General features: G+C 46.0%; 1 protein-coding gene across 1 annotated transcript in view; it reads right to left on the bottom strand.

Moving 5' to 3' along the window:
- Window positions 1-19795, bottom strand: part of LOC147011319 (uncharacterized) — a 57595-nt gene extending 37800 nt beyond the window's left edge. The window contains exons 1-4 of the mRNA XM_085857014.1: window positions 19325-19795; window positions 16002-16128; window positions 6696-7426; window positions 62-2132 (exon numbers count right to left, since the gene is read on the bottom strand). Coding sequence (XP_085713140.1) covers window positions 62-2132; window positions 6696-7426; window positions 16002-16128; window positions 19325-19659 — 3264 coding nt within the window. The 5' untranslated portion in view covers window positions 19660-19795. The remainder of the gene's footprint in view (window positions 1-61; window positions 2133-6695; window positions 7427-16001; window positions 16129-19324) is intronic.
- Between the last annotated feature and the right edge of the window lie 408 nt (window positions 19796-20203).

Genomic DNA, 20203 nt, shown 5'->3' with positions numbered 1-20203 from the left:
AACATTTTAACAATACATTATGTACAAATTAGAGTACAAGACCAAATAGCTCGTACATTACCTTTCCAGGACGTGGTCCCACCAGGCTGTAGGAATCCTCATGACGTGTGCACTTGCAAAGCTGAGATGGAACATTCACCTCACAGGTACCTTGATCCATCTCTCGGTACTCTTGTAAATGTCCTTCCATGGGATGATCCTCACAGGTACCTTGATCCATCTCTCGGTACTCTTGTAAATGTCCTTCCGCGGGATGATCGTTAAATGCTTGTGATTCACCATCATCATGTTCTTTTAACAATCCCATATTTTTGGAAGGCGAGCTCTGTGGGACAACCGAGCCGTATTTGAATTCTCTGGGAGGTCGTTTAGCCAGCTTGGTCCGAGTGCAAATAATTGAGGGTCGAGCCCTCGAATAGGATTCTGATTTATCACATTGGGTGCTCAAGGTTTGTGAGCCATGCTCGTTCTTCGGAGTGATATTTAATTTTGGTTGTAATCCCGCCTTGACGTCCTTCTCCAAGAGCGTCTCGAGAAACGAATCTTCTCGAATGGGGTAAAGGAACTGGTCTTTCGGCCACGCAGGGTTGCGTCTGGGCCCGACCTTGACTCCTTTCCGGTAGGGTATCGGGTTTTCTGTGTCATCCATGTTATTCAAAACATCGAGGAGCTTTGCCATTTCTCCTGGGTTGTCCGGCACCATCTCGCTTTCCGATTCTTTGTCTTTCCACCCAAACTTTGAAACCGCGGATGGACTGACTTCATCATCTGCATTGTTAGGTTCCGTCATCATTTTATCCACATTTGTTTGTACATCCTCTGTTTTTGGAAATTCCATTCTGGATGAACCTGCTGATGGTGATACGGGAAGATTGCATTCCTTTTCCTTTTCTTGTGATCTCGAAATTTTTGGTTGAACGATTGATGTGACCTCCATACCATCTTCGGTGTTCGAAGAGCTCTCTGCACGGTGAGCAGGAGCACCTCCAGATGTTTCCAGCGATGTGGATATCTCCTCATGTTCATTTTCCCTTGCTGGTTCATTGGGAATGACACCGATTGATGGAGCGGTATCATTTTTGGTTTGTCCGTCTGGCCGTGCAGTTCGAGCTGGCACCTCTAAACCAGAATAGGACTTAGAGTGAGATGCAGTACCTTCCCTTCTCTTTCTGGAGACAGGAAGAGCTTCTCCTTGTTCTGCCTCAGATTCTCTGCTGAAATGGTTTTCTGGTACATTGCCGTTTGTCTTCGTGCCTTGATCGAACTTCTGGGTCATGAGTGTTGATGAGCATTCCAAATTGTGCATTTCATCATTGCCTTCAGTGAGAACTTTCACCTTTTTCGGTGAAGGTGACGACGAATCTGCCCAATCCACGCTTTCACCGATAGCGGAAGCATCAGAGGCTTTGTGGATGTCAATGCGTTGACCGTCGATCCTATCTTCCTGTCGAACACCTCGTGTTGTCCCATCCTTCGGTGCGAGCTGGGTTGAACGATCAGAAACATTCAAACCGTCAGTACAATCACATTCCGATGGTGTCGCGATTGTTGATTTGAAATCAAGGTGGCCTCCATGTGACCCTGGAAGCTCAATTCTCTGGTGCTGTTTCACACCTGCGTGAGTGTGTGTGGGTGTGGAATTTCCTTGGTCGATGCTAGGAAAAGCCCTACGATGTGCGGTCTCTTCTTCCTCCTTCTCCTCTTGTTTCAGATGCCGTACACTGTCGCGAGTACCATCATTCGCTGGGGGTGCAGGCGCAGTCTTTTCCTGGGACGACGCGTCAACCCCTACCCCGGTCAAACCTCCGTCTTCCTCTCTCACCTCCACCTGCTCCTTCAACACAAAGGTGTCGTCCACCCCTTGTACCTCTGCTTTGGACTTGAACGATCGGGACACGTTCTTGTTTCTACTCAGATGTGGAGCCACGTCTCTTCTGTTTCCCCCTTGAGAAGCAAATTCTTTTCCAGTGAAGTTTTCTGTGCTCATCTTCCTCGAGGCTTGTTCGAAACTTTTGATCAGCTCAGACACCGACATTTTTGGAGCTTTATCTTGATTCCGACGTCGTTCGCGAGGAAAGGTGTCCGACTTGCTCATGTCGTCATCAGGATGTTTTTTCGATTTCCTTTCCGATCTGACACCACCGGGGAAACAAACATGACAATCCAGTTCCCATCAAAATGTGCGTCTCTCATGACTTCTTTAATGGTTTGTTCACTCAAAATAATAGAACATTCACACTTACCCAAAAGAACGGCACAACTGCCAAAAGCTAAGGTAAGATTTCACCAAGAAAATGCTGTTTAAGTCTTAGGTAAGGCATAAACAAACGTTGTCATCATCACACGCTTTTGTTTTTCAAGTTATTAAACTCATTCGGGGAGAATTTGTTAAAACCTCCAAACATAATACGGTAATTCCTAACGTTAATAAAGAGACAGGACAACCGGCTTAACGTCCCTTCCAATGAGCAGCGTGCTCATTGTTGCAGCATCCTGTGCCTGCAGCACCAGCACGGTGGTTTTATGGTCTTGGTCTCATTGCAATGGTAAACGACGTTGTGGTGAATCACACCACATCAATAAGAGCACACCTGGTGATCGCTTAACGGTTAAGGTAGCTGGCTTTACATATTATGGTCTTGAGTTTGAGCCACTGTCTCTCGCCGTTAATTAACACCAGGTGGGTTGACTCAGCTTGTCATCCTTCCGAGGTCGTCGAATTGAGTACCACCTTACTGGAAACGGGGGGCACTGCATCAGCAGCACACCCATGCCTTCTAGATATCGATGCAGCCAACGGGCACAGGCTGTATAGTAATAGCAAATGACAGGTTCACACGGTGCTGCAAGGAGGGTGAGAGCTCACGGGTTGTTTCGGTTAAGTCCACAGTGAAGGACAGGTGAACCAGCTAGTGAAGGTCGGACGTGGTGGTCCCCTGGTGATTTTACAACGTCATTGTTTCCAAGGTCATTGCGTTTACACCGACATGTATATAATGATATGTACATATGTACATTAAACGTGTCCCAGAAAGCACTACGGAATGTAAAATAATTAATTTTTATTTTTATTATTATTTTTTTGTGTTTGGGAATATGGTCAGCCAATCACATGACTGTTGGATTATTTCATTCCTTATCTAACCAATCATATAACATGTTATTAATAATATTTAATGTTTGTTAATGTTCTGTGAATAGTGATTTCTGGGACACCCTGTATACAAGTACAGTTCTTCCTACATATTATGTCCTTTGCATTATGTTGTTGTACCTGTACAAGTTGCAGCTGGAGCCATTTGGACAGGTGAGGTTCTGGCTCCAACGAGCTAGTTTAATCCAGTTAATGCTGATTAACAAATTCCAATTTATCATGAGAGATTAACCAGGGTAGGGAAGGAGAGTTGTTCGTATTTCCCTGAAAAGCCAATTTTATATTTATTTAATATCTGACGAGGATATATATATATATATATATATATATATATATATATATATATATACACATATATTCTCCACCTGTCTGTCTGTCTGTCTGTCTGTCTGTCTGTCTGTCTGTCCCTCTATTCAGGGCGGAGCTTCAAAATCAAATCGCCGCCATTTTGTTCCCTCCGTGCAGGTCTCAGGCTCCATGGGCCTCTTTTGTAAGGTTCACACTTTCTGCCTCTCTCATGGCTTGACCTTAACTTTCATTCGGCGTCCGATTTCATTTTTCACAATCACCAAGATGGTTAATGACTCGGTTTCAGTAAACGTGTCAAATTGGATGAAAATTGATGTTTTAAAAGGAAATAGCCATTTTGGATGTTTCCGGTCGGACCTGATGCTTTGGACACGATCGCGGCTTTACTCATTGGTCATTGCTGCGTTATTTAAAGTGATATGAAATGTTAATTTAATGAGAGAATGTGATGCGATGATCGACTGGAAGGAAAGAAGAGTGGGGGTTGGGGGGGGGTGAGGAAGAAGCAAGGTGAGGGAAGTGTTCATTGTCGGGGATAATGCTGCAGGTACACAAAATACACGAGAATACTGAGATCGCCATTTATTGACGAATAATGATAAGGAGGTTCCAAGTAAGATGCCGCCGAACTTGGTGATTGTGGTGACACAATATTAAATTTGTAATGATCCATGTCAGAATACTTTTTCACTTTTGTGAGTGGGAGGAGGGGAAGAGAGGACAGAGAGTTGGGGCTCGGTTTGCGGGGGGGGGGGAGCAAAGATTGGACAGAGTTTGGAGGAAGAACTTGAGACTTTGGGAGGGGGAGTTGAGGAACTGTAGTGGGGGGGGGGTTGAGGAGCTGCAGTGGGGGAGGGGGATATAGGAGTTCTAGTTGGGGGGGTGTTAAGGAGTTGTGGTTAAGAGAGCTTTGAAGTGGGTTGGGAGGGGGAGGGTGAGGACTTGGGGTTTGCGAGGCTGAGGTTAACGACTTTCGGTTTGGGAGGGACAGGTGATGATTTGGGTTTGGGAGGGAGGGTTGATGACTTGGGGTTTGTGGGGGGCAGGGTGAGGCTTGGAGAGTTGAGGACTTAAAGTGACATTGCGCAGATGTAATGCAGGTACCAGTTGGTCAGGTCAGGTATGGGAGCATGCGCCAGAGCAGCGCGTCGCTGCGTCCACTTTCCACCAGTACTACAGGGACCTCTGTCTGGCCATCCCACAGGCAGATGCCAGGCCCATCCCCATCTCCTTGAGACGCCGATCAACCTGCTGCAATCACGAGGCACCTGCTCAGCCCATTGGCCTCCTCCACTCACGAGATTCCCTCGGTGAGGGAATCTGGTGGGTAGGATCAGCATCAGGAAAACGAGCCACATGTCCATACAGCTGCAGCTGACGCTCACAGACTATGCAGGTAACAAATCTCATTTGAGTCTCTCTCAGCAACCGCTTGTTGGACACAAAGTCCGCCCAGCGATAGCCAAGGATTCTCCGAAGAGACCTGGTACCAAAGGAATTAAGCCACCTTCTCAGATCCTTGGTTCAAGTCCAAGTCTCACATCCATACAGCAAGACTGGAAGCACCAAGGACCTGAAGACTCGGACTTTCATCCTCCCGCACAGCTTTGCATTAAAGCCTGACTGCTCTGGGTGCTGGTGCTCAAGCAGATGGTAGCGAACCCTATCAATAATTATCCGAATAAAGACCTTGCCCAGCATTGAGAGCAGCGTCACCCCTCGGTAGTTGTTGCAGTCTTGGCGATCACCCTTCCCTTTCCAGAGAGGGAAAACAAGGCCCCTCATCCAGTCAGTTGGGAAGATGCCTGTATTCCAGGCAGAGCACAGAACTGCATGCAATGACACGAGTGCAGCATCTCCACCAGCCTTGAGAAGTTCAGCATGGATGCCACAGATCCTTGGAGCTTTAGCCAATTTCAACCGGTTCATTGCAGCCTGTGTTTCCACAAATTAAGGTAGATCACAGTTGATTGGAGGGTCAGCAATAGGGATTGTAACACCCCTGACATCCAACTCAACAACTGGTGGATCAGCCTGGTGCAGCCGCAAAAGGTAACCGGCCCAACGGAGTCTTTTGTGCTCCATTTTTTTGGTACTTTTGTCCTCCATTTTGTCCTCCATCTTGTCATGGTGTGTTTGGCACAGCATCTTCTCAATCGTTAACTTGTATTCCCAAACCCCACACTCAACAGGTGTGAAACACGATCGATGTGGTTGAAACCTTTTCTCTTTGGAATTTTTTTTCATTTTCCCATCTCGGAGCCAACAGCGTGCGAGTGACATGACCCCGGACTATCGTGAAGGTCGAACGAACATGTTTGAAACGTTTTCAAATCCAGGTCGAGTCGCTTTACCCACACGTGTCCCCGACATGACACGGAGTGTATCAATGACCCCACGAGATGTTTCATCGGGACCCTTCCTTCCATAACGCAGTGATGCTCCATACCTGGCAATTTAACACTACGAACAGAGTTGGACCAAATACAAAGCACACACTCTTAACAGTTCATTTTTTAACTACCTTTACACAGTTTGCACTCAATTTACACAAATTAGTTAATGTTTTGTTTTAACAAGATATGTTTTAACATCAAGAGAAAGTTCACAATACAGTGAAACCGTTAACTTACTGTACTTAACTACCAGTTGATGCAGCATCGTTAACCAATTACTTTCTTTATCCATCGGTAATCAAATTACAATGTAAAATAAACCGCATGTTGTACATCATTGAGATCGACTTGTACACCTGTACGACATCCGCGTGTCTGTCTGCACAAAGAAACAAACCCTCCACCGACCTGAACTCCACCATCCCCTCCCAAACTTTTTACAACTACAATCTGCCTTCACGAATGGACCCCACTCACTCACCCTCTGCAACTCACTTACTCACCGCCTCCTCCACTCACTCACCCTCCTCTACTCACTTACTCACACTTCCCCCACCCTCCTCAATTCATCATCCTCCCCCACACCTCCTCCACTCACTCACCCTCACCCACCCCTTCTCCATTCATGACCCTCCTCAACTCATCACGTAATCACTCACCCTCCCCCCATCCTCTAACCAACCTTGAAAACACACACACACACACACACACACACACACACACACACACACACACACACACACACACACACACACACACACACACACACACACACACACACTCAGTAATTGGACTGCATATCATGCTTGGTGAATGTGTAACCAGGTAAAACACACCTGTAGTTGCTGAAGTTCCGCTTGATCCTTCCTCCAGCAATGCCACTGTCCGACTGCAGCCTCCATGTGTCCGCCTCGCACCTTGACCATTGGCCAGAATGCTCAGGTCCTCGGTCCACGTGTGCAGCTTTCACCGTGGATTGGGAACTTGGCTTGACCAGAGTATCCAGTGATCTGTAACTCACGGAATCCGTGCTTTCATCACAATCACAAAACACATCATGGTCGCCCTTGGTGAGGGGGTTCTCTGAAACTCCATCTTGTTCCAAGACCTGGTCTCCTGAATTGCCCTTAAGTGTGTCTCCAACGGGGCACCTTTGGCTCACTCCCAAACCTTCGGCGCTGTCCAGAGATCGTCCGGCTCTCACTGAATGGTCGGCCAACTCCAAACTGGCCTCATCAAAGCTAAACGACTTGGACGCACTTTCATTCGGGTTCATAGAATCGTTCTGGGATCGCTGGTTACCACCTCGGTCGCTCTGGGATCGCTGGTTACCACCTCGGTCGCTCTGGGATCGCTGGTTACGACCTCGGTCACTCTGGGGTCGCTGGTCACCACCTCCGTCGCTCTGGGATCGCTGATAATCACCTCCGTCGCTCTGGGATCGCCGGTTTATACCACCTCGGTCCAACAAGTTGCGAATTCTCTTTACCACACTGGTGTTCGGTGCAACGCCTCTCCGATCTGGGCAAGTTCCAGCACCATCCGCCTCTGCCGTGTCCTGCCGTACCTTGGAAATAAAACCAGCCATGACTCTAGTAGTGCACCCTGGGGCTCCGTGCAATGGTGGGCGCGCCCTGCTTGCCGCCCCGGCACGTTGTGTTGCATGGAGTGATGTGAAGTGGCACACCCACCCCTTCTCTCCCCCCCCCCAACCCTCTCCCTTACTTTCCTCACCGAGCTTAGGAAGCTGGAGACCCTGATGCAAATCATGAGCTCAACACACATCAACTGTGCGCGTGGTCACATGGCGTGCGGTGTTCACACTTAAGCGGCATCGGTGTTGCCTCGACCTGCCTTGGCTGTGTGCCTGAGACGACTTCATGTCGCTGGATAACCTCCGTACAAGTTCCTGGGATTTTAAACTGCGAGTTCTGTAACGCACCTGATCACCGACGTCACACCTGATTGAAAACCCCCTGAAAAGGATTTCAAACTCCGTTCTTTAAATTGTTTAAAACATTGTATGGTAGAACTGATTAAACCACTGGGCATGGATCTCCTCGTAAAACCCCAGGTGGAGTCCCTGCTGGATCTCCTAGGCATGGATTTCCTGGTAGAACCCCAGATGGAACCTCTATTAGAACCCATGGTAGAACTCCTGCTGGAAATCCTTGTGGAACCCCTGGACATAAAGCACCTGTGGAACCCCTGATCATGGATTCTCTAGACATGGATCCCCTGGTAGAACCACTGGTAGCACCCTTGGTGGAACCCCTGGGCATGGATCCCCTCATAGAGCCCCCAAAATAATTCCTGGCGAAACCCCTAGTGGAACCCCTGGGCATGGATCACCTGGTGGAACCCTTGGGAGCACCCTTGGTGGAACCCCTGGACATGGATGTCCTGGTACAACCCAAGTATAACCCCTGATAGAACCCCTGGGCATGGATCCTCTGGGCATGGATCCCCTGGTCGAACCCCTTGGTGGAACCCCTGAGCATGAATCCCCTGTTGCAACCCCAAGTGGAACCCCAAAGTATGGATTCTCTAGGCATGGGTCCCCTGACGGAACAAACAAGATGCAGGTTCAAGTTAATAATGACAATTACAGGTCAATTACGTGCAGCGTTTATACCACTGGGTCGAGTCCCCGTTGTGCGTCGTCACGCTGGTAATTTGAAACTTTAGAAGTGAACACCTTTATCTCCACTCAACAAATTATATTCATAAGATAACTAGTTACGGTGATCATCTGGCCAGTTAATTCGATGTACACTCCATGTGCTGGAAAAGGTAAGTTAGGGGGTCTCAATGGATGTTCCGCTGCCAAGAACCGCAGATGCCCCCACATCCCCCCACATCCCCCCACACCAGCATCCGTTCCTACCCTCCTTTCACCCTCCCACAGGTAGAAAGGGTATTCACCTGATCATGACAAACCATCAGAAAGATCATCCTTCAATCATGTCTTCATTTTACATTCAGATTGGTTGGGTTGGTCCGAAGCATGATGGTTCTGATTGAGGGGGATTGGGTCTTGAAAAGTCTGATTATTTGATCACAGCTTGGAGTTTATCATGTACTTGTATTCATTATAAATGCCCTTTTATTATTTATATAATTTCTCCAAAAACTCAATGATCTTCATTAATTGGATAAGACATCATCACCAATTGATGGAACAACATGTGCAGAGCCTCAGAGATGAGTTAACAAACATTCATGGATGTAGTCCTGGCCCGGATACAGCACCTGGTGATTGATGACATCATCGTGGGGGGGGGGCACAATGAGGAATTTAGAATCCAGCAGAAGTGTGAGCCTACAATGGCCTACCCCCATTAAAAAGGGAAGGGTTGATTAGGGTTGACCCTAATAGCTTGGATTTTTGTCGTTCATAAGTGATTACGAGAAGGTGGGACAACCGGCTTAACATTTCCTCCAATGCGATGAAACGCCTGGACTGCGAAGCACCAGTAGGGAAGTTTGGAGTGGGGTTTGGACTCGAACCAGGAAAGGTAGGAGTGAGAGGTAATGGTGTGCAGGACATCAATGATTGGTGGGTACAAGGCCAGAGTGAATGGAGTGGTGGACTGGGCCAGGGTGAATGGAGTGGTGGACTGGGCCAGAGTGAATGGAGTGGTGGACTGGGCCAGAGTGAATGGAGTGGTGGACTGGGCCAGAGTGATTGGAGTGGTGGACTGGGCCAGAGTGAATGGAGTGGTGGACTGGGCCAGAGTGAATGGAGTGGTGGACTGGGCCAGAGTGATTGGAGTGGTGGACTGGGCCAGAGTGAATAGAGTGGTGGACTGGGCCAGAGTGAATGGAGTGGTGGACTGGGCCAGAGTGAATGGAGTGGTGGACTGGGCCAGAGTGAATGGAGTGGTGGACTGGGCCAGAGTGAATGGAGTGGTGGACTGGGCCAGAGTGAATGGAGTGGTGGACTGGGCCAGAGTGAATAGAGTGGTGGACTGGGCCAGAGTGAATAGAGTGGTGGACTGGGCCAGAGTGAATAAAGTAGTGGACTGGGCCAGAGTGAATAAAGTGGTGGACTGGGCCAGAGTGAATAAAGTGGTGGACTGGGCCAGAGTGATAGACTGGGCCAGAGTGAATAGGGTGGTGGACTAGGCCAGAGCCAATAGAGTGGTGGACTGGGCCGGAGTGAATAGAGTGGTGGACTGGGCCAGAGTGAATAAAGTAGTGGACTGGGCCGGAGTGAATAGAGTGGTGTGTGGGACCGTACTGAATGGAAGCAGGGTATGTTGACCTTGCTGAATTGAAGTAGTACAGTGTACACTACCTCAGGAAATGGAGTGGTGTTGTGGATATGATGGGGTATGTGTGGATATGATGGGGTATGTGTGGATATGATGGGGTATGTGGTAAGTGTATGCGTGGATCTGATGAGGTATGTGATTAGGATATGTGTGGATATGAGGGGGTATGTGAATGGGATAAGGTATGTGCAGATATGATGGGGTATGTACAGATATGATGGGGCATGTGCGGATATGATGGGGTATGTGTGGATATGATGGGGCATGTGCGGATATGATGAGGTATGTGTGGATATGATGGGGTATGTGATTAGGGTATGTGCGGATATGATGGGGCATGTGCGGATATGATGGGGTATGTGATTAGGGTATGTGCGGATATGATGGGATATGTGATTAGGGTATGTGTGGCTATGATGGGGTATGTGATTAGGATAAGTGTGGGTATGATGGGGTATGTGATTAGGATATATGTAGATATGATCGGGTTTGTGAATGGGATAAGGTATGTGCGGATATGATGGGGTATGTGTGGATATGATGGGGTATGTGATTAGGGTATGTGTGGATAATGATGTGGTATGTGAATGGGATAGGGTATGTGTGGATATGATGGGGTATGTGTGCATAATGATGTGCTATGTGAATGGGATAGGGTATATGCAGATATGATGAGGTATGTGTGGATATGATGGGCTATGTGATTAGGGTATGTGTGGATATGATGGGGTATGTGTTGATATGATAGGGCATGTGCGGATATGATGGGGTATGTGCGGATATGAGGTATGTGTGGATATGATGGGGTATGTGCGAATATGATGGGGTATGTGTGGATATGAGAGGGCATGTGCAGATATGATGGGGTATGTGTGGCTATGATGGGGTATGTGATTAGGGTATGTGCAGATATGATGGGATATGTGATTAGGGTGTGTGTGGCTATGATGTGGTATGTGATTAGGATAAGTGTGGGTATGATGGGGTATGTGCGGATATGATGGGGTATGTGACTAGGATATATGTAGATATGATCGGGTTTGTGAATGGGATAAGGTATGTGCGGATATGATGGGGTATGTGTGGATATGATGGGGTATGTGATTAGGGTATGTGTGGATAATGATGTGGTATGTGAATGGGATAGGGTATGTGTGGATATGATGGGGTATGTGATTAGGGTATGTGTGCATAATGATGTGCTATGTGAATGGGATAGGGTATATGCAGATATGATGAGGTATGTGTGGATATGATGGGCTATGTGATTAGGGTATGTGTGGATATGATGGGGTATGTGTTGATATGATAGGGCATGTGCGGATATGATGGGGTATGTGCAGATATGAGGTATGTGTGGATATGATGGGGTATGTGTGGATATGAGAGGGCATGTGCAGATATGATGGGGTATGTGTGGCTATGATGGGGTATGTGATTAGGGTATGTGCAGATATGATGGGGCAGGTGTGGATATGACAGGGTATGTGTAGATATGATGGGGGTATGTGATTAGGGTATGTGTGGATCTGATGGGGTATGTGATTAGGATATGTGTGGATATGATGGGGTATGTCGGATATGATGGGGCATGTGCGGATATGATGAGGTCTGTGTGGATATGATGGGGTATGTGCGGATATGATGGGGTATGTGATTGGGATAGGGTATGTGGGGATATGATGGGGTATGTTTAGATATGATGGGGCATGTGTGGATATGATGAGGTATGTGTGGATATGATGAGGTATGTGTGGATATAATGGGAGTATGTGTGGATCTGATGGGGTATGTGATTAGGATATGTGTGTATATGATAGGGTATGTGAATGGGATAAGGTATGTGCAGATATGCTGGGGTATGTGATTAGGATATGTGTGTATATGATAGGGTATGTGAATGGGATAAGGTATGTGCAGATATGATGGGGTATGTGATTCAGGTATGTGTGGATAATGATGGGGTATGTGAATAGGGTATGTGTGGATATGATGGGGTATGTGAATGGGATAGGGTATGTGTGGATATGATGGAGTATGTGTGGATATGATGGGCTATGTGTGGATATGTTGGGGTATGTGATTTGGGTATGTGTGGGTTTGATGGGGTCCGTGTGGATATGATGGGGTATGTGTGTATATGATGGGGTATGTGTGGCTATGATGGGCTATGTGTGGATATGATGGGGTATGTGATTAGGCTATGTGTGGATATGATGGGGTATGTGTGGATATGATGGGGTATGTGAATGGGATAGGGTATGTGTGGATATTATGGGGTATGTGTGGATATTATGGGATATGTGTGGATATGATGGGGTATGTGATTAGGGTATGTGTGGATATGATGGGGTATGTGAATGGGATAGGCTATGTGTGGATATGATGGGGTATGTGTGGATATGATGGGCTATGTGTGGATATGTTGGGGTATGTGATTTGGGTATGTGTGGATTTGATGGGGTACGTGTGGATATGATGGGGTATGTGTGTATATGATGGGGTATATGTGGATATGATGGGGGTATGTGTGGCTATGATGGGCTACGTGTGGATATGATGGGGTATGTGATTAGGGTATGTGTGGATCTGATGGGGTATGTGTGGATATGATGGGGGTATGTGTGGATATGATGGGGGTATGTGTGGCTATGATGGGCTATGTGTGGATATGATGGGGTATGTGATTAGGGTATGTGTGCATATGATGGGGTATGTGTGGCTATGATGGGCTATGTGTGGATATGATGGGGTATGTGATTAGGGTATGTGTGGATATGATGGGGTATGTGTGGATATGATGGGGATTGTGAATGGGATAGGGTATGTGTGGATATTATGGGGTATGTGTGGATATTATGGGATATGTGTGGATATGATGGGGTACGTGATTAGGGTATGTGTGGATATGATGGGGTATGTGAATGGGAAAAGGTATGTGTGGATATGATGGGGTATGTGTGGATATGATGGGCTATGTGTGGATATGTTGGGGTATGTGATTTGGGTATGTGTGGATTTGATGGGGTACGTGTGGATATGATGGGGTATGTGTGTATATGATGGGGTATGTGTGGATATGATTGGGTATGTGTGGATATGATGGGGGTATGTGTGGATATGATGGGGTATGTGATTGGGATAGGGTGTGTGTGGATATTATGGGGTATGTGTGGATATTATGGGATATGTGCGGATATGATGAGGTATGTGATTAAGGTATGTGTGGATATGATGGGTATGTGTGGATATGATGGGGTATGTGATTAGGGTATGTGTGGATATGATGGGGTATGTGTGGATATGATGGGGTATGTGAATGGGATAGGGTATGTGTGGATATTATGGGGTATGTGTGGATATGATGGGTATGTGTGGATATGATGGGGTATGTGATTAGTTTATGTGTGGATATGATGGGGTATGTGAATGGGATAGGCTATGTGTGGATATGATGGGGTATGTGTGGATATGATGGGCTATGTGTGGCTATGCTGGGGTATGTGCTTTGGGTATGTGTGGATTTGATGGGGTACGTGTGGATATGATGGGGTATGTGTGTATATGATGGGGTATATGTGGATATGATGGGGGTATGTGAGGCTAGGATGTGCTACGTGTGGATATGACGGGGTATGTGAGTGGGGTATGTGTGGATATGATGGGGGTATGTGTGGCTATGATGGGCTATGTGTGGATATGATGGGGTATGTGATTAGGGTATGTGTGCATATGATGGGGTATGTGTGGCTATGATGGGCTATGTGTGGATATGATGGGGTATGTGATTAGGGTATGTGTGGATATGATGGGGTATGTGTGGATATGATGGGGATTGTGAATGGGATAGGGTATGTGTGGATATTATGGGGTATGTGTGGATATTATGGGATATGTGTGGATATGATGGGGTACGTGATTAGGGTATGTGTGGATATGATGGGGTATGTGAATGGGAAAAGGTATGTGTGGATATGATGGGGTATGTGTGGATATGATGGGCTATGTGTGGATATGTTGGGGTATGTGATTTGGGTATGTGTGGATTTGATGGGGTACATGTGGATATGATGGGGTATGTGTGTATATGATGGGGTATGTGTGGATATGATTGGGTATGTGTGGATATGATGGGGGTATGTGTGGATATGATGGGGTATGTGAATGGGATAGGGTGTGTGTGGATATTATGGGGTATGTGTGGATATTATGGGATATGTGTGGATATGATGGGGTATGTGATTAAGGTATGTGTGGATATGATGGGTATGTGTGGATATGATGGGGTATGTGATTAGGGTATGTGTGGATATGATGGGGTATGTGTGGATATGATGGGGTATGTGTGGATAGTATAGGGTATGTGAATGTGATTCTAGTATGTGTGGATAGTATAGGGTTTGTGTGGATAGGATAGGGTATGTGAATAGGGTATGTGCAGATTGGATAGGGTATGTGTGGATCGGATAGGGTATGTGAATGTGATTCCGGTATGTGCAGGTGGGATAGGGTATGTGTGGATATGATGGGGTATGTGAATGTGATTCCGGTATGTGTGGATAATATAGGGTATGTGCGGATAGGATAGGGTATGTGAATGTGATTCTGGTATGTGTGGATAGTATCGGGTATGTGTGGATAGGATAGGGTATGTGTGGATAGTGTAGGGTATGTGCAGATAGGATAGCCGTGTGAATGTGCTTCCCGTATGTGTGGATAGTATAGGGTATGTGTGGATAGGATAGGGTAAGTGTGGATAGTTTAGGGTATGTGAATGTGATTCCGGTATGTGTGCATAGGATAGGGTATGTGTGGATAGTATATGGTATGTGTGGATAGTATAGGGTATGTGAATGTGATTCCGGTATGTGTGGATAGTATAGGGTATGTGTGGATAGTATAGGGTATGTGTGGATAGTTTAGGGTATGTGTGGATAGTATAGGGTATGTGTGGATAGTTTAGTGTATGTGTGGATAGTATAGGGTATGTGTGGATAGTATAGGGTATGTGAATGTGATTCCGGTATGTGTGGATAGTATAGGGCATGTGTGGATAGTATAGGGTATGTGTGGATAGTATAGGGTATGTGTGGATAGTATAGGGTATGTGTGGATAGTATAGGGTATGTGAATGTGATTCCGGTATGTGTGGATAGTATAGGGCATGTGTGGATAGTATAGGGTATGTGTGGATAGTATAGGGTAAGTGTGGATAGTTTCGGGTATGTGAATGTGATTCCGGTATGTGTGGATAGTATAGGGTATGTGTGGATAGGATAGGGTATGTTTGGATAGTATAGGGTATGTGAATGTGATTCCAGTATGTGTGGATAGTATCGGGTATGTGAATGTGATTCCGTTATGTGGGGATAGTATAGGGTATGTATGGATAGTGTAGGGTATGTGTTGATAGGATGGGGTATGTGTTGATAGGATGGGGTATGTGTGGATAGTATAGGGTATGTGAATGTGATTCCGGTATGTGCAGGTAGCTTAGGGTGTGTGGATAGGATGGGGTATGTGTGGATAGTATAGAGTATGTGTGGATAGGATGGGGTATGTGTGGATAGTATAGGGTATGTGTGGATAGTCTAGGGTATGTGAATGTGATTCCGGTATGTGTGGATAGGATGGGGTATGTGTGGATAGGATGGGGTATGTGTGGATAGTATGGGGTATGTGAATGTGATTCCGGTATGTGTGGATAGTATAGGGTATGTGCGGATAGTATAGGGTATGTGCGGATCGTATAGGGTATGTAGGAGCTGATGAAGCAGAGTCATGCATTGGGCCCCAGTGAATGTGGTAGTTTGTGACAACTTGTTGAATACAGAAAGACACTGGAGCTCACGAGTGGATTCTTACCTCTCGCGTATTCTTTCTCCTTGACCGGTGAGCCCACTGTCCAGGTTTGTCATGCCTTTTGTCCTTCAGGCTCACACCTTGTTCTTCTTCAGCTCCATCTCCACCAGATTCCAGAGATGAGGAAAGGCTGTTCACAAATATAATATCCAATTACTCAGTACAACAGGACGTGATGGACACAGCACATGACTATTAAAGGGAAAACAAAGAAACCATGTAAGACAATATCACATGAATTAGGTGGAACCCCTGAGCTCAGACAAGAGACCAACCAAGTAGTTACTTAATTCACCCTCTCTTCCTTGAGTCATGTCCATGTAAACATTAGTTTATTGTCCAAGTTAACATTCAATTTAACGAATGAAGTAGTGACAAGCCGATTCGATTTAATTATGGTCCGGATGCAAATCCGAGCTGTGAGTGCTGGATTGTGGTTGATATATTTTATGATGTGGATTGTGGTTCCATTCTGCAAACAACTAAATAACTCAATTAAATAAAGAATTTGTGATTAGAATTAGTTCCTTATTTAAAACTTCACAGCTGCAGTAAGTTTTTTTGATGTAAGTACAGCAAAAGTTATCAAATAAGAGGTGGAAGAGGCATTTGGTAGCATTGGCCAGCAATCACTCTGATTGTAACCTCCATTGTTAGCATTGGCCAGCAATCACTCTGATTGTAACCTCCATTGTTAGCATTGGCCAGCAATCACTCTGATTGTAACCTCCATTGTTAGCATTGGCCAGCAATCACTCTGATTGTAACCTCCATTGTTAGCATTGGCCAGCAATCACTCTGATTGTAACCTCCATTGTTAGCATTGCCCAGCAATCACTCTGATTGTAACCTCCATTGTTAGCATTGCCCAGCAATCACTCTGATTATAACCTCCATTGTAAGCATTGCCAAGCAATCACTCTGATTGTAACCTCCATTGTTAGCATTGCCAAGCAATCACTCTGATTATAACCTCCATTGTTAGCATTGCCCAGCAATCACTCTGATTATAACCTCCATTGTTAGCATTGCCCAGCAATCACTCTGATTATAACCTCCATTGTAAGCATTGCCAAGCAATCACTCTGATTGTAACCTCCATTGTTAGCATTGCCAAGCAATCACTCTGATTGTAACCTCCATTGTTAGCATTGCCTAGCAATCACTCTGTTTGTAACCTCCATTGTTAGCATTGCCGAGCAATCACTCTGATTGTAACCTCCATTGTTAGCATTGCCCAGCAATCACTCTGATTATAACCTCCATTGTTAGCATTGCGTCGCAATCACTCTGATTGTAACCTCCATTGTTAGCATTGCCAAGCAATCACTCTGATTGTAACCTCCATTGTTGGCATTGCCTAGCAATCACTCTGATTGTAACCTCCATTGTTAGCATTGCCTCGCAATCACTCTGATTGTAACCTCCATTGTTAGCATTGCGTCGCAATCACTCTGATTGTAACCTCCATTGTTAGCATTGCCCAGCAATCACTCTGATTATAACCTCCATTGTTAGCATTGCCCAGCAATCACTCTGATTGTAACCTCCATTGTTAGCATTGGCCAGCAATCACTCTGATTGTAACCTCCATTGTTAGCATTGCCAAGCAATCACTCTGATTGTTACCTCCATTGTTAGCATTGCCAAGCAATCACTCTGATTATAACCTCCATTGTTAGCATTGGCCAGCAATCACTCTGATTGTAACCTCCATTGTTAGCATTGCCTAGCAATCACTCTGATTGTAACCTCCATTGTTAGCATTGGCCAGCAATCACTCTGATTGTAACCTCCATTGTTAGCATTGCCAAGCAATCACTCTGATTGTAACCTCCATTGTTAGCATTGCCAAGCAATCACTCTGATTATAACCTCCATTGTTAGCATTGGCCAGCAATCACTCTGATTGTAACCTCCATTGTTAGCATTGCCAAGCAATCACTCTGATTGTAACCTCCATTGTTAGCATTGCCAAGCAATCACTCTGATTGTAACCTCCATTGTTAGCATTGCCAAGCAATCACTCTGATTGTAACCTCCATTGTTAGCATTGCCTAGCAATCACTCTGATTATAACCTCCATTGTTAGCATTGCCAAGCAATCACTCTGATTGTAACCTCCATTGTTAGCATTGCCAAGCAATCACTCTGATTGTAACCTCCATTGTTAGCATTGCCAAGCAATCACTCTGATTGTAACCTCCATTGTTGGCATTGCCAAGCAATCACTCTGATTGTAACCTCCATTGTTAGCATTGCCTAGCAATCACTCTGATTGTCACCTCCATTGTTAGCATTGCCTAGCAATCACTCTGATTGTAACCTCCATTGTTAGCATTGCCAAGCAATCACTCTGATTGTAACCTCCATTGTTGGCATTGCCTAGCAATCACTCTGATTGTAACCTCCATTGTTAGCATTGCCTAGCAATCACTCTGATTGTCACCTCCATTGTTAGCATTGCCCAGCAATCACTCTGATTGTCACCTCCATTGTTAGCATTGCCCAGCAATCACTCTGATTGTAACCTCCATTGTTAGCATTGCCTAGCAATCACTCTGATTGTCACCTCCATTGTTAGCATTGCCCAGCAATCACTCTGATTGTCACCTCCATTGTTAGCATTGCCTAGCAATCACTCTGATTGTAACCTCCATTGTTAGCATTGCCTCGCAATCACTCTGATTGTAACCTCCATTGTTAGCATTGCGTCGCAATCACTCTGATTGTAACCTCCATTGTTAGCATTGCGTCGCAATCACTCTGATTGTAACCTCCATTGTTAGCATTGCCCAGCAATCACTCTGATTATAACCTCCATTGTTAGCATTGCCCAGCAATCACTCTGATTGTCACGTCCATTGTTGGCATTTTTGTTTGAGGACATTTTCCGACTGTTTTGTGATTTTTCTGCGATATTGGCTTGCAGTTACATCAGTCTGTGACATTTCAGATTTTCTCCCCTCCTAGAAAGTACGAAACATTTATGTCAGTGTGCGAGTGAGTGGGTGGTTCGGTTCACATGTTCTGCATGAACTGAGGAAGTGTTTCTTTGTGGTTAGAAACGTTGAGATCCATTAAAGACCTGTAGTCTATCCTTTAGGTACAATAATGACTAGTCAGGTGAAGTCAGGTGAAGTCAGGTGAAGTCAGGTGAAGTCAGGTGAGTACGGTAAACATTAAACAATTCATGAAACAGGCGATAGTGTATGAAGAGGTGTCATCGATACCGAAGGAGTTGGTAACGATATAAAGAGGTAGTTTTCCGATTATCTAGTGAGCATGGCACAGCTCTCTGACACTCAGGTGTGTCCGATGGTTACCTGGATGAGTTGGGCAGCAGAGTTCTAAACGGAGTAAAAGGGCGACGAAAGCTCCATGACTTGGTACGACGTATACGTCCGGACGTTGTGGTCCCAAAATCAAAACCTAGGGATCTGGTCTCGGCATTGGATAATTCTGTATTCTCATGAAATAAAACGGGGTCCACGCTGGAAAATTCATTGTCCCCAAAAAGTGAAACGGTCTCGACCTCGTGCAGAGACCTCCGTGGACTGCTCGGAGATGGGGGCTGCTTGTTGAACGACCCTGCAGAAGAGGAGCCCTTTTTAGAGAAGATCTTGGCAAGTTTCCCTTTAAAACTCTTCTGCTTGGACATTTCTCGTGGGCACGAGGCCTCCCTGCACCACCGACAGGTGCGCGCTGGAGCAGGTGCACACTGGAGCAGGTGAGCGCGAAGAGCTCGGAATGTTTACGACGTGCAGTCAAATCCTGGAGTTCGTGAAAGTTCTATTTGGAAGAGTTTAAGAGAGGAAGTTGTCTCACGAGAGGTCACAGGTGCTGAGAGCTGTAGGTTATGATGAAGAGAGAGGGAAGAGGCTCATGAAATGGCGGGAATCCAAGGATAGCGAGAGGATTAGGGGAAAACAGGGTGGAGTCCGGACGAATCGGGGACAGGAATTGTTCACGTTACGGGGTTCGAGTTGAGTACCAATCGAAGGGGTTGACAAGGAGAGTCGAAGACAAACAAGAGGGGTGGGGGTAATGGAGGGCACAGAAGGAAGTCGAAAAGGACTAAAAAGCCTCAGGGGCGCATGACGCATGATCGGGCAGGTAGGTGCAGGTGTGCAACTCGATGAAACCTGAAATACCGGCGCAGTCGTTACAGCGAGTCCCAACCACTTAATCTTCAACAAAACCTA

Source organism: Eptatretus burgeri, chromosome 15 (assembly GCF_056783735.1).
Source record: "Eptatretus burgeri isolate ZD-2024b chromosome 15, Ebu_testis_v1, whole genome shotgun sequence".
NCBI lineage: Eukaryota > Metazoa > Chordata > Myxini > Myxiniformes > Myxinidae > Eptatretus > Eptatretus burgeri.
This window is presented reverse-complemented; position numbering and strand designations above follow the sequence as displayed.